The sequence below is a fragment of the Pipistrellus kuhlii genome, unplaced genomic scaffold (genome assembly GCF_014108245.1).
Source record: "Pipistrellus kuhlii isolate mPipKuh1 unplaced genomic scaffold, mPipKuh1.p scaffold_m20_p_5, whole genome shotgun sequence".
NCBI classification, from domain to species: domain Eukaryota; kingdom Metazoa; phylum Chordata; class Mammalia; order Chiroptera; family Vespertilionidae; genus Pipistrellus; species Pipistrellus kuhlii.
Window position 1 is genome coordinate 17,312,231 of NW_023425551.1, and position 22,600 is coordinate 17,334,830.

A 22,600-nucleotide genomic window follows, 5' to 3' on the forward strand; every position below is an offset into this window, starting at 1 on the left:
AGAAAGAGTGCAGAGAAATGAAAGCAGAAATGCAAACAAATGATGCTTTCCCATTAGCATTTGCAAAACTACTGAGGTTTTTCACTTATGGTAATAGGCTTAATTAACTTATATTCTTGCTCTATAAGAAAATAAAATATTTATTTTTGTCTTCTCAAAAGGACTCTACTTCTGTGTTATAGAAATACAGTTTGAGGACATCTGTCAAACTTACTAAAATAAATTTTTTTTAATCTGATATTTCATGCTTTTAGGTTGGGGCCCCGTGACTACCTTCCTTTAAAGTCACTATTTAAGTTGTTCCTGAAATCTTTCTTGACTGATGCTTCTTAAGGAGTTGAAGATATGTGAGCATGAGCAGGTGTGAGGGTGGGTGTGTGCACACTAGCTCATGTCTACCAGCAGTTCTTAGAGCTTTTCGCATGGGATCTGATTCCCATGCTCAGCTTCAGAGTCAAGTATGCCTATTATAATCAAAATACAGTAATAGCAAAGTGACTTCTGTAATACATCAAAAGTCAAACTCAATGAGAATTTTGTGCTCTAGTTATGGGGGAAATGTCAATCTCTTACTTATTTCAATACAGTAGTCCCCCTCCCTTTATTCATGGTTGAAGACCTCTAGTGGGTAACTAAAACCTTGGATAGTACCGAACCTTATACTGTATCTATACTAGAGGTCCAGTGCACAAATCTGTGCATGGGTAGGGTCTGGCTGGGCTGCCCTGATTGGGGCCAATTGGGGCTGGGCTGGAAGGGGGTGGCAGGGGGGGAGGGGAGTAGGATGCAGAAGGTTGGCCGCCAGCCTTGCCCCCATAGAGGTAGGTGGGCTAATTGGGGACAAGGACACCTGGGGCAGGGGCCTCGGAAGGTTGGCCTGCTACTCACCCCTGATCAGGCCTGTTGGCAAGCCACAGTGCTCATCATAGTGACCAGTCATTCCAGTCATTCTGGTCACTTAGCTTCTTTTTATAGAGAGATATTTGTTCTATATACACAGACCTGTAATAAAGTTTAACTTATAAATTAGGCAATTTCATGGATAGAAGATTGGTTCTTACTATAGATCTTAGCAACCTCAGCATACAATTTTTCTTCTTTTCTTAAGTCAAAAACTTTCACCTTTTCACTTAAAGGAAGCACTGCATGGTTTCTCTTTGGAATGGCCATCATCACTATTCTTACATTTTGGAGCCATAGTTAAGTAAAATAAGAGCTACATGAACACAAGCACTGCAAGGCTGTGACTGTTGATTTTAAAAGCAAGATGGCTAAGTGGCTAACAGACGTGCAATGTCTACAGTGTGGATACGTTGGACAGAGGGATAATTCATGTCCCGACAGGTTGATGTGTGAAAGTGAGAGATTTCATCATGTTACTAAAAATGTTAAACAATTTAAAACATAAATTGTTTATTTCTGCAATTTTCCATTTATTATTTTTCAGGACACTTTTGAACACAGGTAGCAAACCAGATAAAGCAAAACCAGAGATAATGAGAGAGACTACAGAACTCAAAGCAGGCCCTACATGCAGGCAGAAATCCACAAGGTGAGGTTTAGGAGCACTGAGAAAGCCCCTTTCCTGAAAATGTCTCTGTCTGAACTCTCCCTAACATCCGAACATCAACATTTTTCAGTCAATCATTCCCATGGGCTAATAGCATTCTCCACCCCACTTTTATGATAACAAGAAGCCAAGGGTTCCTGTAAAAATCCTGGAGGTGAGGGGGAAAAACAAACAGGTGAAGAAATATAACTCTAACATTGGTGTTGTAAGAATTTAATTATATGCCATATGAATATCTGGATTGGCTCCTGCTAATAAACTCTTGGGTAGTTGCAAAAAAATCTTTGGACATAGCCATTCTCAATTTATATAAAATAAACCTGCAGGAGAATTTTCTTGGACAATTAACCAATGTAATTTTAAATGTATTATTTAAACAAATTCTACCCATATTTTTCACTAATCAAATGCAAAGTACTTATGGAAATTTAATCACCTTACAAGTATATTTCTAACACATTTATTTTTAAGACATTTTGTCCAAAGGAAACAGATCTTGCTCCTTTCCTAATCATCGGAGGCTGAGAGAGGATGAGGATGAAAAGACTGACTATGAGTTGGCACAGATCAGTGGCTTTGTTGGGGATTCGGGAATAAGAACAAGTGCTTTGATGAAAAATTGTCATGCTTTTTCTTAAAAAAGACTTAGCCCAATAAGCTATGGCTGAAGATACAGAGGTCATTTGAGTAAGAATCATTTTGTGAAGGCAAAATGAAAACCACTTCTCTTGCTGTAGTAATGGCAAGGAAAAGGAGTCTTCCCAAGAGAGTTTATTATGTGTCCATTAGAAGGCTTAGCATCAAATCCCACACTGGGGAGATCTAAACAAGGGTTATACGATAGCTAGGTCCCCTGCAGCAGTTATTAATGTGGGCAGAGACAGCCTAATTACCACCCAAGCTGCTCCTACCCTGGCTGCCATGTAACATGGAAAGAGCAAAAAGAAAGGGAAGGAGAGACAAGTAATATGATCTATTATTTTGCAATTAACTAGAGACTAGCCCCTGTCCACCTTCAATACACACACACACACACACACACACACACACACACACACACGTCTAAATCTCCAAATACCCTAAATTAGTTCTCTGCCTCTCACACGCAGGAGGCTAAGTCAGCCTCACCTCTTCCTGCATGAAAACTTGGCACCAGGTCTTTCACTCACCTGGGAAAATGTTAGTTTGATATTTCATTTATGTTCACAGGGTTATAAAGTACAGCATTTACCTATATTTCTTTTCCATCACTGTTTCATAATTCCTGTTTTATGACATGAGTTTAATCATGAAAATTAAATGCAAATGATGAGAAAATCCAAGTTTTCCTAACTCATTATATTTGTCTTTAATTACAACTACTAATTGGTTCAAACTCCTAGAAAAAAAAAACAGGTTGGACTCAATTATATAATTTTACCAGAAAAGCAGACTAAATGGTTATTAGTTTTCCATGCCAGCTAATTAAATAAAAATTCACTGCTAAAAACTTAAGCAGATTAACATTGTTTGTATATAAAAATAAAAACATTTGCAAATATTATAAAATGGAATATAAGTTATTACTGTTCAGCCTTATCTGTTTAAAAAACAACAAAATCCAATTGTAAGTAGAGTTTTTAAAAAGGCAAGAAACATTTAGGAAAATATTTGCAATATTGTATAATGGTAAACAAATGGTCAATCTGTTTAATATTCAAAAAAGCTTTCCAAGTCAATAAAAATGAGACTAATGCTTGCTATTTCAAATGTACAATGAATAATAACTGTTAATTTATAAAATAAGAAAAAAAATAAAATAAAATGCTCAAACACATTTTTTAAATGTATTATACAATCATATTGGAAAACAAATAAATGCATAATGGTATTCCCCAACCTGATGGCAAAGGTGTAAAAAAGTATATATCCTAATTTGAAGAGGATATTGGGCCCCGGCCAATGTGGCTCAGTTGGGCATCATCCTGTAACCTCAAAGATCCACTGGTTTGATTCCAGGTCAGGGTACACACCCAAGTTGTGGGCTCTATACCCAGTGGGGGGCCTGCAGGAGGCAGCTGACCAATACTTTCCTCTCGCATTCATGTTTCCATCTCTCTCTTGCTCTCCCTTCCTCTCTCTCTAGAAAAGTCAATACAGGCATATTTTTTTAAACCTGGAACTATGTTTAGTGTATATCAATACACCAAAAATAAATAGTTTAAAAACAGTTTTATTATGTGGTCTCATTTGTGTAAAAAATGTCATATATCTAAATATGTATGCACACACATAGATAAACATAATGGGAGGATATATACCAGTAGTAGAAATGCCATTCTTTTCATTTTTTAATAATATTTATTATTAGTATAAGAAGCAATAAGTTATTTTTAAATACTGTAAAAAAAATCTTGAATACATGATAAAACTTTATTTTTATCTTTTTCCTTCCCTGAAATGTTTTCACACTAGTTGAATGTATCAAGCATAAAGATATTGAAAGAACAATTTAAAGAGATAAATTTAGTTGGAGGGTTGGAGGAACCCTTCCTTTAAACAATATCTTAAAGGGTGACATTTGAGGTGTCTAAATGGATAAGCAGAATTTTGAGTGAAAGAGTTAGGCAGGCATTAAGTGCCAGAGGGTGAGCAGAGAAAGAAATAACCTCATTTTGAGGAGGGACAGATGTGGAATTGTGTGTTAAAAGGAAGCTGAAGGGTACATTGGGGGGGAAAGCAATACGTAGCCCTCTTTAGACTAATGAGGAGTCTGATTATATTAATAAGGATACTTTGCACATCACTGTTTCACCTAGAACAAGACCTGGGAAATGTCTTTGACCTCAGTTATGGGTCATATGCCTGGAGTATTGTGAAAAACTCTGAGCCTGGTACAGTCCCATGCAATAGATAGTCACAGAGAGTGACCCAGATGGTTTGTTTATGAGTACAAAAGAATTGTCACTAATCCTTCTTAGTATGCTTTCTGCTCACAGAAATCATTTTTAATTGATTAGAGAGAGAGAGAGAGAGAGAGAGAGAGAGAGAGAGAGAGAGAGAGAGAGAGAGAGAGAGAGAGAAACATCAATCAGTTACCTCCCATAAACGCCAGACCTGGGATGGAACCCATGGCCTGACCAAAATTGAATCCACAGCCTTCTTGGTATATGGGACAAGGTTCCACTGGGCAAGCTGGCTGGGGCTGCCCATAGAAATCATTCTGAAAATCTATATTGGAAAGTTAGGTCAAAGGAGAATGAAGTACCAAATTCCTCTGCTCTGGCTAACATTGTTGGTAAGTGAGAACTGACATTTTGTTTTCTTTTCAGCCCACATCATATTCTTGTAAGTTACTCTTCTCTGGAATGTGTACTTGTCACTCTTGAAAGTAAGCCCAGGCCTTGGGACAGCTCTTGCAGCTTAAGATCTGTGGGAATCCATCTCCGCTTTCTATATGTGCTCCCTTCAGAACCCACCTCCTGGCTCTATGAATCTTTGTCTAAATATACACATGGTTTGCCTGCATTGATTGAAATGACCAGTTGTTTTGGTCATTTTAGCTGTTTGGGGTCAAAAGGAATTAATGTTGCTTTAAAATATATATATACTGTCTGCCCATTTTCATGGAGTCAATCGATTCAATCAAAATTGTTCAACAACAACAACAAAAATTGTTCAACAAGTTTGTACCTGTCCCTGAAGAGGATTCTTTTCATTCATCAGGAGAAATCATTCATCAAGAGAAATCACTGTGTGCATCCCCCTTCACAGGCAGCTCTGTGTGACAAGACAGGCCCTGTGCTTTGTTATTACTTCACAGTACTGCCATGGAAGGCTAGTGTGCATCACTTTAGCTATAGACACTTAAGAGTGGGAATGAGCCTCCCTTCCAAAAAATAATAATAATAATAATAATAATAATAATAATGACTGTATGTTCACTGATAGAATAGAAAACAACATCATTGACAATCAAGTTTAACCTTTGTCTTCTGATTAAAAACAGCACAAAACAATAGTTTTTTATTATGTTTAGAGATCACCATCCATACTCCTGAAATAATGAATCCTCTTCCCATCCTCTCCATTCTAAGTTTATCCATTCTCTGTGTCATTTTCTCTAGTGTTTTCGATGTTTATTCAGTTAATGCAAAATGCTATTAAGCTATGCAACAGCCAAATATAATTATTTAAATATTTATCTTCTAAATTAAAAGTATCTCTTCCAAATAGAATTTGCTATTTAAACAAACCACACAAAGCAGTAATAATGAAAGCGTTATGACCTTGACTAGTCCAGAGATGATCACTTCTGCAGGGTCAGTCATTGTCCAGGCTGATGACAGACAAGCTCTGCTTTCATTTATGTATATTGAGGCAAATTCTAGGAAGAGTAAAAAAAATACGTCAAAAATTAAACTTTGGAAATTCAGTATCATGAACTATGAATCACAAACCCAAGAAGCCAGAAATATGATGAATGGTGTCTTTAACATTTAAGAAAGCATTGACTTGACATCACCTCTGTCCAGAAGCACAGATACTTGTCAAAATTAATATCAAAATTATGTACAAGTGTGAAAAATGCATTTCAGATGTGTAAGTCTATAAAGATGTTAGAGGGAGAGAAATGGTGAAAATTACATGAAATTGCTTTGCTGGGTTGTGAATCAATTTTCTTAGTGTTTTTGCTTTGCTGTCTTACTGCTTTCCAAGGTTTGATATTTCTCATGTGTAAGAAAATGGGATATAATTCATTTTTTTTAAAGTTGGATTTAATTCTATAATTTGTAAATATTTATGCATATTTCCAAAGAATACATGGGTTTAACTACATTTCTCCCCTGATTACTTATATGCCTAATACATCATTTGAGAACTCATATTTTGCACTTTCACAATAAAACGTTCAGATGAGAAGGGGATAACCCAAACAGCCTGACAACAAATCAGCAGACACTTGGAAAAAAATAAAGCCTGAAATGAGATATAATATAAAAATTGGTGATAATTTCATTTGAGGGCTACTTTCTACTTCAACGTAAATTTTTGTTTTGTTCAAGGATGAAATCTCGGTTCAGATTTTGCTGAAGGTTCACAAACAGCCTAACAAATGACCAGCTGGTGTCAGTGACCCTACCCCATTTCTCTTCCACCTTCACTCACATGGCAAGTGGGATATGAATGCGTTGTCCTGCACCGTATTCAAAGATGACACCACTGACAGTGATTGCTCCATTCCCCGTGTGTGACTGAGAAGCCCAATATGGTACCCGGACTCCTTCCTGTACTTTGCACATATGAAGCTTGTTGGGAGACTTGTGACTGCAGCTGCTTTTAACAGAGCCTGCCATTGTTTATATCTCTGCCTCCAAAATACGAAATGGGCCGTTGCTAGGAATGAACCACTTCATTTCCTGACCACTGCAAGCCAGATTGATGTCTCTGTTGTTTCTTCCCAGATGTTCCCCAGCACAGCCATGTTGCCTAACATTGTGCTCCAGGGATGAACAAGTTGAGTTCACTTCAATGATGCACATTCCTTTGGTGGAGGACTAAGTACACTGCAATGATTCCACAATAAAAACAGAGAACTGACTCCAAGTACCTACTCTGTCATTGTGATAAGTGGTGGGCAGATCACAGGCAAAGCAGGAGGCCTGGACAATGTGTTGACTAGGTAACCACACTCTCAAAACGGTGCAAGTCAATGAATTGACAAGCAAGGAATTTTATAAAAGTTAACCATTTCAGGTTTGGGTGCCAGGGAATTCTTCGTGGAACAGAATATACTTAAAAAATAAAAACATGACCAGAGAAGACACTTTGATCATGGAAAAATGTAAAAAACAATACAAAAGTGGCAAATTGACAATGTGTTTGGAAGATAGTATGGCTAGAGGGTGGGCCCAAGGGAAAGACAGCAGGATAGAAGAAAGCAAATTAGATGTAAGGGTTCAAACCACTATAGAAATTTCATAGAAACTTTGAAATCAATTAGATTAAGGATCAATCAATCCATGAGCATAAGAATTGGCACAAACTCATTGCGTGATACTGAACAAAGAAAGAATTTAACCTCTCAGGTGCCTCAGTTATATATCTGTTGATTGAGAAGACTAAACTAAAATTGTAGCTCTCAAAACCTGGGTACAGAAATATTCAGAAAATTAAAGGAACAATTATGACTCCCACAAAGATCTGAGATAAGAGCATGAGTCTGGCCCAAGGATCCTGATGTTCTGTTATACATAGGACTGTCTCACCGGGAAATGTCTCCACATGTAGGAGAAAACCCTCTATGTCAGCATCTAAGTCTAGAAGCCAATTCTGTTTTGTATGAAAATATAAATCATGTTAATCAAATTTTAATGTAATTGCTTTCCCCAAAAGTGCAAATGTCTTGTGGTGTTTGAGTTGCTAATAAAATACAACTATATTACTACATTTTACATTATTAAAAATGGTAAATCTAAATTTTCATAAAAATATAATTGTTTAGCTCATATTTCAAAACGCCAATATAAGAGAAGGCATTGACAATATACACATGAATATTATCTTCACTTACATCCACACTCTTTCATCCGAAGTGGAAGCAAGCTTCAGACTACTTCATAGTACCTTCTAAAGCGGTTTTGCCCAAATTGTCACATTTTGAAAAGCATGTTGTTTTATACTAAATTACTATTTCTTTTATTCCCCCTTTTTATGATAATTAGGGTGTTTGTTAAAGATTTTTAAATGATGTGTGCAGGTGGAAACTATCTGTGAAATTTATTTCAGCTAATAAAGAGGATGGTACAAAATATGTAATTCAGCGGGCTCTGTGGCGCAATGGATAGCGCATTGGACTTCTAGTGACAAAATATATAATTCCCAGGGGCACTGTGTCTGCGGGGATTGAGCACCACTAGATGGGATGATCTCTAAGGCCCTTCCTGATCATGCCTACTGTTATCCTGCTGATGTCAGAGAGTCTGAGGCTCAGAAGCATCCAGTGAACTCTTGGGTTAGTGTAGTATTTTTTTTAAACAAATACAGCCACCAGAGAGTAGTAAATTATTCCATAACAGACCAAAAATGCAAAGTCAAAACAAATTCATCTTTCGCCAACAAAATTATATTCATCCTTAGGATATTTACCTTTGGGGTAAATATAAGCATGAAATCCTTGGGCTTTTTCAGTAAGTTCTCACTGAAAGCAAAGAGCTTTTCCCTCTATTGTCCTAAAGCATGCCTGTGGTACCCCACGCCTGCTAAGCAATCCCTTATTCATCTGATCAATTTTCAATTACATTTGAAATGTCACGATACACATTTTCGTGTCCCTTCCCCTTATCACACTGACTCTTGTGTGAAACAATCATGGCAATGGTATTTTTCTCCATGTATTCAGCTCAGCAAAGGTTGATGTAAGGCTTTTACACTTTCAGCATGTCCTGGACTCTCTCCAACACACCTTGAGCAACACCCTGGCTGGCAGTGGGTACAGGCATGATGCAAGCCTCAACTGTCAGGATTCTCTGCTGTCTTTTCTACTCGAGGATGTTTGCAGGGGCCCCTGGGAGATGCTCTGCTAATGAATTACAGGCTGCCTCCTCCATGCAGGGCTTTGACTATCTGCCCAATCTTTCTAAGTTCCTAACCTCATGTTTCCTCTTTCCTCCTACTAAATGTCCTTCTGGGAGACATTGGATATGGGGATGAAACACTCTAATCCCGGGGTCTGCAGTCTTGTCAGTGTGGACAACCCAGGGGTCTGTTGCTTTGTTTGTCTTTCCTACTTGTCTAGTGGGAGGTTTGACGAAATGAGAGGGATTCAGATTGTGAGTCTTGGAAAAATATCTGAGTAGTTTGTTGTTGTTGTTGCTGCTGTGTTGTTGTTTTTTTAAATCCAGTCATTAATTACAGAGAGTTCAAATTATCTTAATGGAAAATGAAATTCTGTTCATTGTTACAGGGATCTTTTCACTCTGACGAAAGAAAGAACTTTCACATTCTGATACGTTATTTTAAAACTAACACCATGGGTCAATTAGAGACTACTTCATGCAAATTGAGGACAGCAGCCAACAATAGAAGATATCCTTGTGCTAAAGAAAGGAAGATGGTATTTCTAAAACAGAATCCTATTGACCCTCTGTTAAGCCAGTTTTGATAGAAGGAAGAGGAGTTTAGGGATAGAAATTTTAAGAATGCTTCCTGTTTTTCTAACAATAGAAATTTTTATTTCATGTGAGAATCTATGATACACAGAACTCTCACTAAGTCAGCTGATGCTCTCATATGCATATAAAATGAAGAAAAGGATGCCCTTTAAATGAGAGCAAATGTTATAAAAACTGATCTTTGTGCCCGGATGAGCTTAGAAGGACTTGCAAGTCCCAGTTCCTAGTCAGTAATAATGTGGCTAATGATTTCTGACCCTTGGTTTGGCCACACCTCCTCCCTGTTCACGGAGGAAGTTTTTGGTGAGGGGGAAGATGAGCGAGAGCTGGGACAGTGGTTGAATAATTTCAGTCTCAGAGGATCTTTTCATCACAGCTATGCTTTGTGAGTGTTGGAATGATGTGTGTGTTATATGTGGGGAGGGTCCGAGCTTCAAAGACTGTAAAACACAGTATGTGGTATCTTACATCACTTCTCAAATCTGTGCAAATTCCTATTTCTCTCTGACAAGGCCTTCCCGTTAGAATGGGAAGTTCAAAAGTACAGTGCGGTTTAGATCGACTGTTCAACAATAAACATCTCTGTGAATGAAAAAGTCAAAAGCAATTAATAAATATGCTAGTCCTTGGGGTCAGATACAAACCTCTGTCATTTATAAGATAGCATTTATCATCAACTATAATGTACCTTCTTCCTTCGACTCATTTCCTCTTATAATGTATGATAGCTGATTATTATCCTTATATCTTTGTTAACCTGAACTCTAGGATCTGCAATAAAGGTCTTGTGAACTGAGAGAGCACAGTTTGTCATGTACTGGAATTTTCCTGTCTCACAAAGTTTTGAATTAAATACATAATTTCAGAGCTCCCTTATCTAGACTTTATCCACAGCCATAAAGAGGGAACAGAAAGGGCTACAATGATGGTGTTCACTTGAAATGAAAACACTGAAAGTATTCTCTAGTTCAAAAGACTCCTTGAGTAGATAGCCTATCACATGTATGCTAAGCCATAGTTATGGTTAAATAACTAGTTCTCACTGCTAATCTATAGGGTAGTTTATTAATCACAGAAAGTGTAATCAGTTAACCCAACCAAGAAGTTGGTGTTGGATATCATTCTTCTGCTATATTATAATCATTCAGTCTTTTCAACAGCTCTGCAGACACTCAGTTCATGATAAGGTCTTTTCTCATAAGATAAGCATTCTTGAAAGAGTAGACTGAGAGAAAATAAAAAGCATTTAGAAAAAGGTTTCTGCCAACATGACTTTCCATTAGCTTAAAGAGATTTTTCATTTTAAAAATTAAAAGCAAAGAAAAAGAGTAGAAAAAAGAATTAACAATAACAACAAGAAAAATCAACCATGGTTGTGGGCTTCTAAAAGCAAAAAAAAAAAAAAAAAAAAAAAAAAAATATATATATATATATATATATATGCCATTGAATCAGGAGATCTGGGTTGGTGGATTAGGCAAGTCATTGAGACACCCACTCATTGGTGGGATAAGAGAAGTAGGGAAGTGTCTAGGTTATTAAGGCCACTGAAAACTAGAAAATTCTATGACTTAAACATCTCAGGTTAACTTAAGCCCCTTCATTTGAGGCCAGGTTGTCATTGGTTGTCCTTACAGCTTAGCCTGGTTGAGGAAGGGCCTTGTTTTCTAGAGAACAGTTGTGTAGTGAACTGAGCCAGAGCTGGGCATGTTATAATTAAAACAGCTGCATTCTAGCCTCATCTTTAGAAGTAAATAACAAATACAATGAATCCTGGTGCTTCATTATGTCCACTAGCAAACATGGATTCTGAGTAATTTATTTTGTTGACTTAGTACCAGTTCTTACATTTTAATATTACAGTGATATTGAGAGCCCTCTAAAATATGGCTCTAGTGACATGTTTGGGGATTTCATTTGGTGACAATCTTTGATATGCTACCTCTTTAATTATTCATACTTTCAAATGAGCTTTAAAAAAAAAAAGAACATACTTTAGAATTTTAACAACTAGAAAATAAAAGTCTCTTTAGTTCTCTTGTATCTATTTACTCTTTAAGGCAAGAGGAGAGATTACTGACCCACCTTCTACTCTTAACATTCTCTGATTTTAGTATCTGCTGATTTCACCAAAAGCTGAAAAAGACAAGCACCTTTGTGATTGGTTCTACTGGGAAAATAACCTTGTAAAACAAGACTTTATGCCAACTGATTGTCAAATTGCTAGTTTTAGTGGGTTATTACATTTACTGTCTTCCATAATTCTATTAAGGAAAAATATATTCTGTAGAGTAAAATACTTTTTGAAAGCAGAATGCAACAAGAAGGAAAAGAGCCAGCAGTCATTTCATTTCCCTACATTGTTGGTGGCCAAATGCTATGAGGGGGAAATTGCTGAAAGCCATGTCTTCCTAGCTATAAGAGGTGATTCACATGCTCAGCATAGAATGGAAGTCCAGAGAGGCCAAGGACTCAAATTCTGAGAGGTCTTACCTCATGAGAAAACTTGGGCCGGCCAGGAAATATTACTTGACTTTAAGCTACATTCAAAGAGATGGTTTTCAAATTATTGAGATGAAATCTGAGAGTGACAATTCTTTATGGTTCAAGAAGGCAAGTCTTAACTTCCTTGATGATTTCTTTACTCTTTTATTCCATCTGCATCACCTGAGTATCTCTTCTTTAAAAAAAAAAATTAAAAAAAATTTAAAAAAAAAGCAGTAAAGACAGGGAAAAGAGGTTTTGAAAACCAAACCCAAATTGACCAATTGCATATTTTTTTTGATGTTAAAATGCTTACAAACTACACTTTTTTTGTCTCAAAATGTTTTCAAGGTCAAGAGGTCAAAGGACTTCAAGTGAGCTCATGATTTACAGAGTACAACTAATTAAACTCCTTCTTAGCATGTCTATTACAGTCTTTGAATAGTTAGTATAATTTAAAGCAATTGTCCCCATGGGAGGGGTCTAATATTTTGCACAGTTTCATTGAAATAGTTGTCCTGCCTGAGGAAACTAAAAGAATTTCAGAGGTACATTTCAGGACCTTGTTTCTATTGGTAATAGTCTTCCAGAATTTATATTTATTAATATTACTTTATTTCGGTCAGACTCCTACAGGAAATCCTGAGGAGTGTGTGTTTCTGGCATATTTTATCTTCGCTAGTTCCATCCCTTTGGTCTTGCATCCTGATTGCTAGACTGAAGAGTACGTTTGAAAGCCTCTGCTCTTTCAAAGAGCTGAGGATGACAACAAGCAGGAACTTCAACACTCTAGGAAGACAATCTATCTACTCTCTCTAGTTATCATTAAAATGTCTTTTAGACGTAGGTCATAACTGGAAACCTATAAATGATGTCTGTGTAGTAAGCACTTCCCACAGAGCTGGAGTCCCAAGTGATTAAAATTTATCACATTGTTCTTATGGTTACAAATACTGCTGATATGTGTCATTACTTAGAAAGTACTATTCATAACATTTTGAATTTAGTCCAAATAGTTTTCTTTCTGAATTTCCCATAAAATGCTCTTGATCTTTTTTTTTTTTTTTTTTTTTTTAAAAAGGTCTAATCCGCTTCTCCTTTGAAGGAACAAAGAAAAGGAGTTGATTGTTTTCTAGTTTAAATTTTGTTTGGTTTGATATATTTATTGCCTGGTGGGGTGCATCTAATTTTCCACTGGCTTTTCTGACAAAGTAATTAGGATGAAACTATTCAACATGCAGGATCTAAGCTCTTTGTCATGAATTAAAAGTTATGGTTCTTAGCAGTGGTGGCTCTATTAAAATGATATGTAACCATGAGACCTCATATTTAGTTAGCAGTGCTTTGTTTTGCAAAACTGCATGCTCCAAATGTAAGCATGTGTTTTTTGATTAACCAACACAGTACGCACTGAGGTGCTTTCAAGTGCACCCCTAATATGGTAGGAGTTTGTCAGAACACATAAAAAACGGGCAGCCTCTTTTTGTCTCCCAGAGAACTAAAAATCTAAAGTTCTTTCAAGATGATTTTTCAACCCTTTTGAATTTGTCAAGTCCCTGAGTTCATATCTCAAGGGATATACATTCAACTCTTACACAGTATTTTATTTGGAAGGCAGTGGGTTGAACTGGCTTGTATTTATTGAGAAAATAAGCCAGTGAAGACAATATGCCACCTGATTTTCTGCCTAACAATGCCTGGCTGGACAAATTGAGTTCTGTAAATTGATTTCTAAATTCTGGAACTAAGTGTACCTTGTAATAATAAGATATCAAGAAAGGAACAAAAGCAAGATATTAATGGAATTAAATGCCAAGAGGTTTAACTAAGGAATACATCCAAACTCTTGTCATGATTTTGGCTCCTACTTACTAAAAATTCAACACCATCTAACCATTTAATTTAGGTGATCAAATATATATACTATCCTATCTAATAAAGAGGGACTATGCTGATTGACTGTCATGCCCTCACAAAGGTGGCAGCGCCTTCAGCCAATAAGGAGGGAACATGCTAATTGACTGCCATGACCTCAAAGATGGCAGTGCCCACAGCCACAAGATGGTGGTGCCCAGTCCCCTCACTTCTCCAGGGTGGCAGGCGTGCAGCATGGCCGAGCCCACCCCCAAGCAGGTCCAGCCACTCTGTGCACCTGCCTCTGGAGTCCCCCAGTCTCCTCAGCCCCCCAGCGACCCTGGGCCGGCCCAAGGCACAGGCAAGCCTCAAATGGCAGCTTCTCAGCCACCTAGGATGAGCCTGAGGTGCAGGCTAGCCTTCGATAGTGGCTGCCCAGTCACCCAGGGCCACCCACTGCTCAGGTAACCAGGGCTGACTGAGGCTTGCGCTGCTGGCAGTGTCAGCAGCAGAGGTGTGATGGGGGCATCACCTTCCCCTGATCACCAGGCTGCCTTCCGCCCCTGAGGGCTCCAGACTGTGAGAGGGGGCAGGCTGGGCTGGGACATCCCCCCTCCAGTACAATGAATCTTCATGCACCCGGCCTCTAGTTGTACTATAACTTAGCATTCTATATTTTACATTTTCATGTAAATTTATCAATAGAAGGCATGCTTTATCAAGATGTCCATAGTTTTTATCTCATAGTTTTAGAAATAAATGCAAAAAAGAAAAGGTAAGCTTCTTCGCTTAGAATTCTGGAGCCAAGAGTATTTAGGATTTAAGTAGGCCAATTGCCGGATCTAGGTTTTTTTATTTTCAAAACAAAATGTACTAGTTCTTTCCATTGCTGACATAGTTGGCTCCGTGTAACATTTGGAGAGAATCTCTTTTTGTAGAATTATCTTGCAGTTTGAAGTCATTTGTGGTGGGGGAAAAAAAGCCAGCTGGTGGCTAACAAATATAAACTAGAGGGATTGTTGATAGAAAGGGGGGAAAAGATCATAGAATTGATTTTATGAATCTTATTAAAACAAACTCTAAATTGAATTATTTTGTCATATGGGTATTTTATATCAAATATTCTTGGAAGCAAGTAAACCATTGGCTCAAACAACACAAGCATTTGTCATCTAGAGATTTTCCACTGAATGTTAAAAGTCTAGGAAGAAAGATGGTACACAAATGCAACCAACACAAAATTTCTAATGATAATGGAATTTTATAGCTAATATACTTTACAAACTATTTTGACCAGAGTTTTATGTGTATTTGTAGTGATTCATTTTGCCTGTTTATATTGAGAATTATATTGAAAGTCATGTATGTAGGCAAAATGACCTAATAACCAGAAAAATAAGTCATTTTTTAGATAATTAGAGCATCAAAGTTAAATTGTGTGGTCAATCAGCCAGTTGCTTTGTCACTGCTTTGTCTATATAATAGCAAAGTCTAGCCCTGACCAGATAGCTCAGTTGATTAGAGTATTATCCTCAAACATTAAGGTTGCATCCCCAGTCAGGACACATACAAGAATTAATCAATGAATGCTTTCAAAGTGGAATAACAAATCTCTCTCTCTCTCTCTCTCTCTCTCTCTCTCTCTCTCTCTCTCTCTCAAAGAAAATCAATAAAAAATAACAAAGTCTAGTTTAGTTTTTTTTTTGTGTGTGTGTGTGTTTTTTTTTGTTTGTTTGTTTGTTTTTGGTTTTGGGGGGGGGGGGGTGGTAATGTCCCTAAGTTTCCTAAAATATCTGATTGCTGATTGTTGTAGAAGATAGTCATACCCAGAAAAACATCCTTAGAATTATAAAATACCAGATTAAAAGGGAACTAACTACAAAAGTCTAGCTCTAGATCCAATGTATAACTCATCTCTCCCCAGCTTCTCCATCAGGGAAGAGGTTATGGCCTCCTAAGACAGCGCATTCTGTCTATACAAGATGGATGCTCAGTAACTCCATCTCTATATGGAAACTTCTACTCATTGGTCCTTGTATACACTTGACAAAAGGGAAAATAAAAATTTTCCTTTTTAACAGTAAAGCTCTTTTTCTGCTATATAAAATAACTTGTGTTCCTGTAGCTTTTCTCCTTTTGATATACCTTTATATCTATCTTCTCACCAAATACATCTTTTGTTTTTAAAAGCATGCTCTCTCTCTTGCCAGAGGGCAGGAGTGTATTGGGATGCTGAATGAAAGAGATGAAGGGACTAAGAAGTACAAATTACTAGTTATAGAATAGTCATGAGATGTAAAGTACAGCACAAGGAATATAGCCAATAATACTATGATAATTATGTATGGTGGTACTGGAAATATTGGGTACTGGAAATATTGAGTACTATGTAAAGTATATGATTATCTAACCACTAAGCTGTATGTTGAAACCAATACATAATTAAAATTTAGCCCAGCCAGGGTGGCTCAGTGGTTGAGCATCAGCCTATAAACCAGGAGATTGCCGTTCAATTCCTGGTCAGGGAACATGCCCGGTTTGTGGGCTCAATCTTCAGTGTGGGGAGTGCAGGAGGCAACCTGATCAATGATTCTCTCTCACCATTGATGTTTCTATCTTTCCCTCTCCCTTCCTCTCTGAAATCAATAAAAATATATTTAGAAATTAAAAATAAATAAATAAAAGCATGCTCTCTTGAAATGTGGTTTCTAGATATAAACAGGATTTTAAAAATGTTTTGGCAACTGTGGAATGTTGAATGGGTTTATCACATCCTTCTTAGCCTAGAAAGGTTTCTCCAGAAGTGACCTACTTAAGTCCTATGAGACTTATGGCAGCCTCTCCACTCTGCTGATATTAGGTCTAGTAATAATTAATGTCGTTTTCTAATACCTTTTTAAAATCGAATTTATTTAAACAATACAACAAAATTTAATCAACAATATAGTTGCCGTTGTTTTCTACTACTTGTGCCCAACGCTTAGGAAGCATTTTAATCCCTCTGTTGTAAAATTCTTGTGATTTTGATGCAAAAAATTCGGTCAATGCATTTTTGAGGCATTCTTCATTATTAAATTTTTTTCCAAGAAGAAAGTTTTGCAAAGAACGAAACAAACAGTAATCGGAAGGGGCAATATCAGGAGAATATGCAGGTTGAGGGAGAACTTCCCATTCCAACTGGCGCAGTTTTTCAGCAGTGATTCTTGCAGTATGTGGTCGTGCATTATCATGGTGAAGAATTACGCCCTTCCGATTAATCAGCGCGGGTTCTTTTTCTCTTAAAGCTTGGGCTAACCTTTCCAATTGGGCACTATACTCTGCACTTGTAATGCTTTGGTTAGATGGTAAAAGTTCATAATGAAGAATTCCTTTAAAATTCCACCAAACACACAACATCACTTTTTTCGCATGCAAGTCAGGTTTTGGCGTGGGCTGTGGAGCCTCATTTTTGTCCAACCATTGAGGCCGCCTTTTCAAATTAACATACAGTACCCATTTTTCATCTCCGGTAACAATTTGCTCTAAAAACGGCAAACAGTTTTGACGAGAGAGGAGCGAACTGCAAATTGTGACTCTTTGATTACGGTTATTGTCGGTCAACTCATGAGGAACCCATTTTCCAAACTTTTGGACTTTGCCAAGTGCACGCAATTGATTGGAAATTGTTTTTTGTGAACAATTTAAAGTTGTCGCAAGCTCTTGTTGGGTAATTTGAGGATTTTGCACCAATAGAGCTTGAAGAGCTTCTTGATCAAAATTGGACACACGGCCTCGACCACTCTTGTCATCTAACGAAAAATTTCCCTCGCGAAATTTCTCAAACCAATGCTGGCATTTTCTGGCGCTAACTGCATCTTGACCAAGAGCACTACAGATGTTTTTTGCAGCCTCACTTGCTTTTCTTCCTAATTGGAACTCGTAAAGCATGCAGTGCCGAATATGCTCTTCATCCGCCATCTTCTTAGCCCTAGTTTTGCAACAAAAAACAAACCAAACACAAACTTTTTCAAGCAAAACTTGTTAATTGCACTTCACACGTTCTGTAGATACCACGTGTTTGAAGGTTATGTCAATACAAGTCAACGCCAAGCAAAATTTTAAACAAATGTTTAAAAACAACATTAATTATTACTAGACCCGATATTTTGAACTCACTATTACCTAAAAGCCTAGGCCAAAATTTTTAATATAAACTATCTTTCCAGTTGGTTTTGTGAACCCAGATACAAAGTTACGTATTTATTGTTTATTCTTATTAAACTTTGTTTTATGAGATTCAGCTATTTGTCCAGTTAGTCAAGTTCATTTGAAGCTCAATGTTGTCACCATCATATTCAGTAAAACCCCAGCTCACTTGCCAAGAAGTCTACCAAACTATTGAAAACAATATCAGGAAGATATTCTATTCCAGTATGGTAAACTCTTGTTTCTAAACCATTCTTGATGAAGTTTAAATCCTTTCCCAGGTAAGGCAAGATCTCAAATAGACGAAGATTTGAAAGCAGACTAACTTTTTATCAATTCACATTCATGATAACTAACAGCACTTTATTTTAAAGTAAGAATATCATGCCTAACAGTAAAAATAATCCAGGAAACACAGTGAATTAAAGCCATTTGCTATGACCAACTTCTACTTTTGGTTATTTATCTGGTCTTTATATGAAAGTGTTAATGATGAAACTCATATCGAATTTACTACAGTTAGATTTCTGTCTTTCCTTTACCTCACTTAAAGTGAAACAGGCTTAAGTAAGGACTATGGAATTTCTATTAAATAAAAGTGAAACCAACACAGATTCTCCATATCAAATAGAATCTTTATATTTAAAGTTTTCAAAATATGTTTGTTTACGGTTCTCATGGAATTTATGCCATTGTTCAATAGACACTATGAAATAATAAAATTAAAATAATATTGTCAGTAAAAATGTAATGATGAGCATAACTTTCCCCAGAAGAACACACACACACATTAGTCATAGAGAAAGAAGTATTTGCATTTAACTTTGAAATGTACAATCACTGAAATGCTTGAGCAGCCACATGTGTAGGAGTGATAGGTCTCGCACATATTTATGAGCTGCCTTAAATCCTTTCTAGAACAAGGAGAAACGTAAATAAAAGACACAGTCACATATTTAATGAGGAGGAAGAGAAAAATCTCAATTGGTATGCAGTCACTGCTCTCAGCAACCATTCTATTTTCGAAATGTTATTTTGAAACGTCTAGGAGCCTCCTTTCTGTGAACATGATGAATATACCGTGTTTCCCTGAAAATAAGACATCCTCCGAAAATAAGACCTACTTACAGGTTTCCTTCTAAGTGAAATATATGGCATCCCCTGAAAATAAGGCCCCCTTAGGCTAAACATGAGAGATTTGGTCCACTGATTCTGAAAGAAATAGAGTCACAAGAAATTCACCAGGAAATTCAGGAATTGGATTGTTATAATGATGTTCCAGAAGATAATGACATGATTGTCATTGAATAAATGAGTAAATTCTTGATACTGTAGGATTCACAGTTTGTCTGGTTTGTGTTGACAACTACTGTACTACCATACCATATACAGGTAATAAATTTCCTTTATTTTAATTTAACAATAAATGTGTACCGTATTCTTCTTCATGGAAAAATAAGACATCCCCTGAAAATAAGACCTAGCGCATCTTTGGGAGCAAAAAATAATTAACACTGTCTTATTTTTGGGGAAACAGGGTAGAAGACATGTTACAATATCCAATTTCATAGATACTCTAGATATTGTTCAGCAAAAATACAGTAACAAAATAGTTTTTTGATGATCTAGTACCATTCAAAATTTAAATAAATGTAATGCCACCTGCCTTCTACAGTGATTCCCAATTGTCTTCAGGGAATATACCTTCTTATGTGACTCTGGGAAGAATTCCATGCTACTGAATCATATTATAATATCTTTTATTTGATTTAGATAAGATTTACATGGAGATAATATAATTTTATCTGTTTTTCCCCCCACTTAAAAATTAAACCAAAAATCCATATATACCATATATGTGATATAAATATACCCTGGTGGTTTTATCAATATTTCATTCTCTCCTCTCTAATCCAAATATTTCCTCATTTTCTCTTTCAATTTTTTTGCAGAAAAAAATAACCAGGTACTGGTAGTTTACTTGAAAGTTGTTTGGAAGTCACTTTATTATATAACTCCTTGAACAGAAAAATCCTTTTACTAGATAGAGATAATGCTTTGCTCAGTTGTTTGTTGTTTTTAATTAAGTGGCATAAATCGTCCCAGTCACAGGATAAACTTATATTCATTAGTAGGGAATTCTGGTTTTAATCCTGTTTGTTCCATGGATGGCAAAGACCACCTTTAAGTCTCAACTTACCATATTTTCCAGTGTATAAGACGACCCCCTAATTTTACAGTTAAGACATAGGTTTAGGCCTATATTCGCTGTATAAGACTACCCCCCACTTCCGAGGCAACACCAGTTTTTTTATACTTGGCGTATAAGACGACCCCGATTTTCAGTTGACTTTTTTTCCTTTCAAAAGTCATCTTATACGCCGGAAAATACGGTAACTCTCTTAGCACCTTTCCTGATGATCCCAGCCTTGCACACTATCCTCCAATGAGGTCCAAGAGCATAGCATAGCCAAATTCAGCAAACTTACAGAATGCCTGGTCAAATTTGATTTTCAGATAAGTAACAAAGAATGTGTTCGTATAAATATATTCCAAATATTGCATAGGATATATTCATATTAACACATTTTTGTTGCTTATCTGAACTTCTAATTGAATTAAGTGTCCTGTATTTCATTTTGCAATCCTAAAACACATTTTCTATGCCACTGTTTCAAAAAAATTTGTGTAGATTTCCCCTCCGTCTCAGATGATCTCCTGTGCCTTGTCCACATGGAACACCCAGCTCAATGGGCTTTTTTCTCCTTCTCCATAAAATCATGGCTGACCTGCTCCACTTCAACCCCAGCAGATCATTTCCTTCTCTGTCCTGAGACTGTTCCTCATCTATACTTGATATAACAGAGAGTCACAAGCTATCTCTCACCATCTGTGTGTGTCTCTGGTTGTGAGGTCTCTGAGACACAAGGTGCTGTACTCTTCATCTGTGTGCCCAGTACTTGAAGATAGAGGATACCACATCAGGCATCTTTCATCAGGTCAGGTTAAGAGCAGAGAAAACTCTATTTGAATCTACCACTCTGCAACTGAGACTGGACCGTATTCTTAGACCCTCGGGGCCTAAAGATCCTCATCTACATTTTTAAATTATTATTATAGAAGTGGCCTTTGTTGTTGGGGTGGCTGGTGGCAAGCATAAATACTGCTGTATTAACTGTGCAGGTAAGGAATAGCCGAGAGGGGTCTCCCGGCTGGTCTCAAACTTTCACTCCAATTAAATGGTGGCAGCATCTCCCCTAAGGAAGATACTATAAGGAAACATAGTCAAGCAACTGGGAATTAGTGAGCTGGAGGCATCACAGGAATCCTCCTCATCAGCCCTCTTCAGGAATCCAAGGTGAGGCTACTGGCCAAGCAGAAGGTCCAGGAAGTGGGAAAATTGGTGAAAAATGCCCTTTCTAATATCCTTTCCTTTAAGGACAAGGCTTTGAGGTTGAAAATCAGTAATTCCCACATCCTGGATGTCACAGCCGAACTGAGTTCTGATGGCAAAGGCCTTAACCTGAAGCTCCTATCACCACTAACATCACCCTGATCCTGCCTCTCATTGGTAAGGTGGTCAACCTGAAAGCTTTCTTGGACCTCCTGACTTGTGTCAAAATTTAAACCAGCCCTTACTGGTTTGGCTCATCAGCCTGTGGACTGAAGGGTCCTGGGCTCGATTCCAGTCAAGTGCATGTACCTTGGTTGCGGGCACATCCCCAGTACAAAGTGTGCAAGAGGCAGCTGATCAATGTTTCTCTCTCATCGATGTGTCAAAATTAAAGCCAATGTCCAGGCTGACATTCCCACAGTGGTCCAGGGAGAGTGCACCAGCGACCCAGCCAACACCTCGCTCACCTTGTTGGGCAGCACAATGTGCTGATCAACAACCTTGCAGACACTTTGACCAGCTTCCTGAGCAAGACTGTGTCCTTCCTGGTACAGAAGCAGATATGCCATCCATCTGCATTTTCATTTCCACGCTGGCTGTGGATTTTATTCAGAACACCATCAATAAACTTTAACAAAGAATCATCTACATTATTTTTTAAGTAAAATGTTCCTGGTCAAGTAATTATTTAAAATTGAACTGAATATGTATATGACCTGTCACTAAGAACAGAGTCACCAAAATAGTTACTTCTAATCCCACTTTCCTTATTGAATTAGGAAAGCCTTTCAGAGTTACAAAGTCTCTCCTTGTCTCTCTTGATTATCTGGAGAGAACTTCAATTTTCAAATTCAGTTTTAAGTTTCATATAATTATGGCCTAATAAACTCAACTTTTAATAAGAAATTTTAGTTGTTTCCCCTAATTCTGATTCAATATCTGCTTCTACATGTCCTTCCT

The 22,600-nt window shown here is 37.2% G+C and overlaps 1 protein-coding gene across 1 annotated transcript; it reads left to right on the forward strand.

Annotated features, from left to right (window-relative positions):
* Window positions 1-1,267: 1,267 nt before the first annotated feature.
* Window positions 1,268-22,305, forward strand: LOC118705492 (BPI fold-containing family A member 2-like). Its single transcript, XM_036414308.1, is given in 6 exon segments — window positions 1,268-1,344; window positions 1,448-1,552; window positions 21,586-21,773; window positions 21,776-21,859; window positions 22,062-22,112; window positions 22,115-22,305. Coding segments are annotated over 6 exon segments (696 nt in total).
* Window positions 22,306-22,600: the final 295 nt, after the last annotated feature.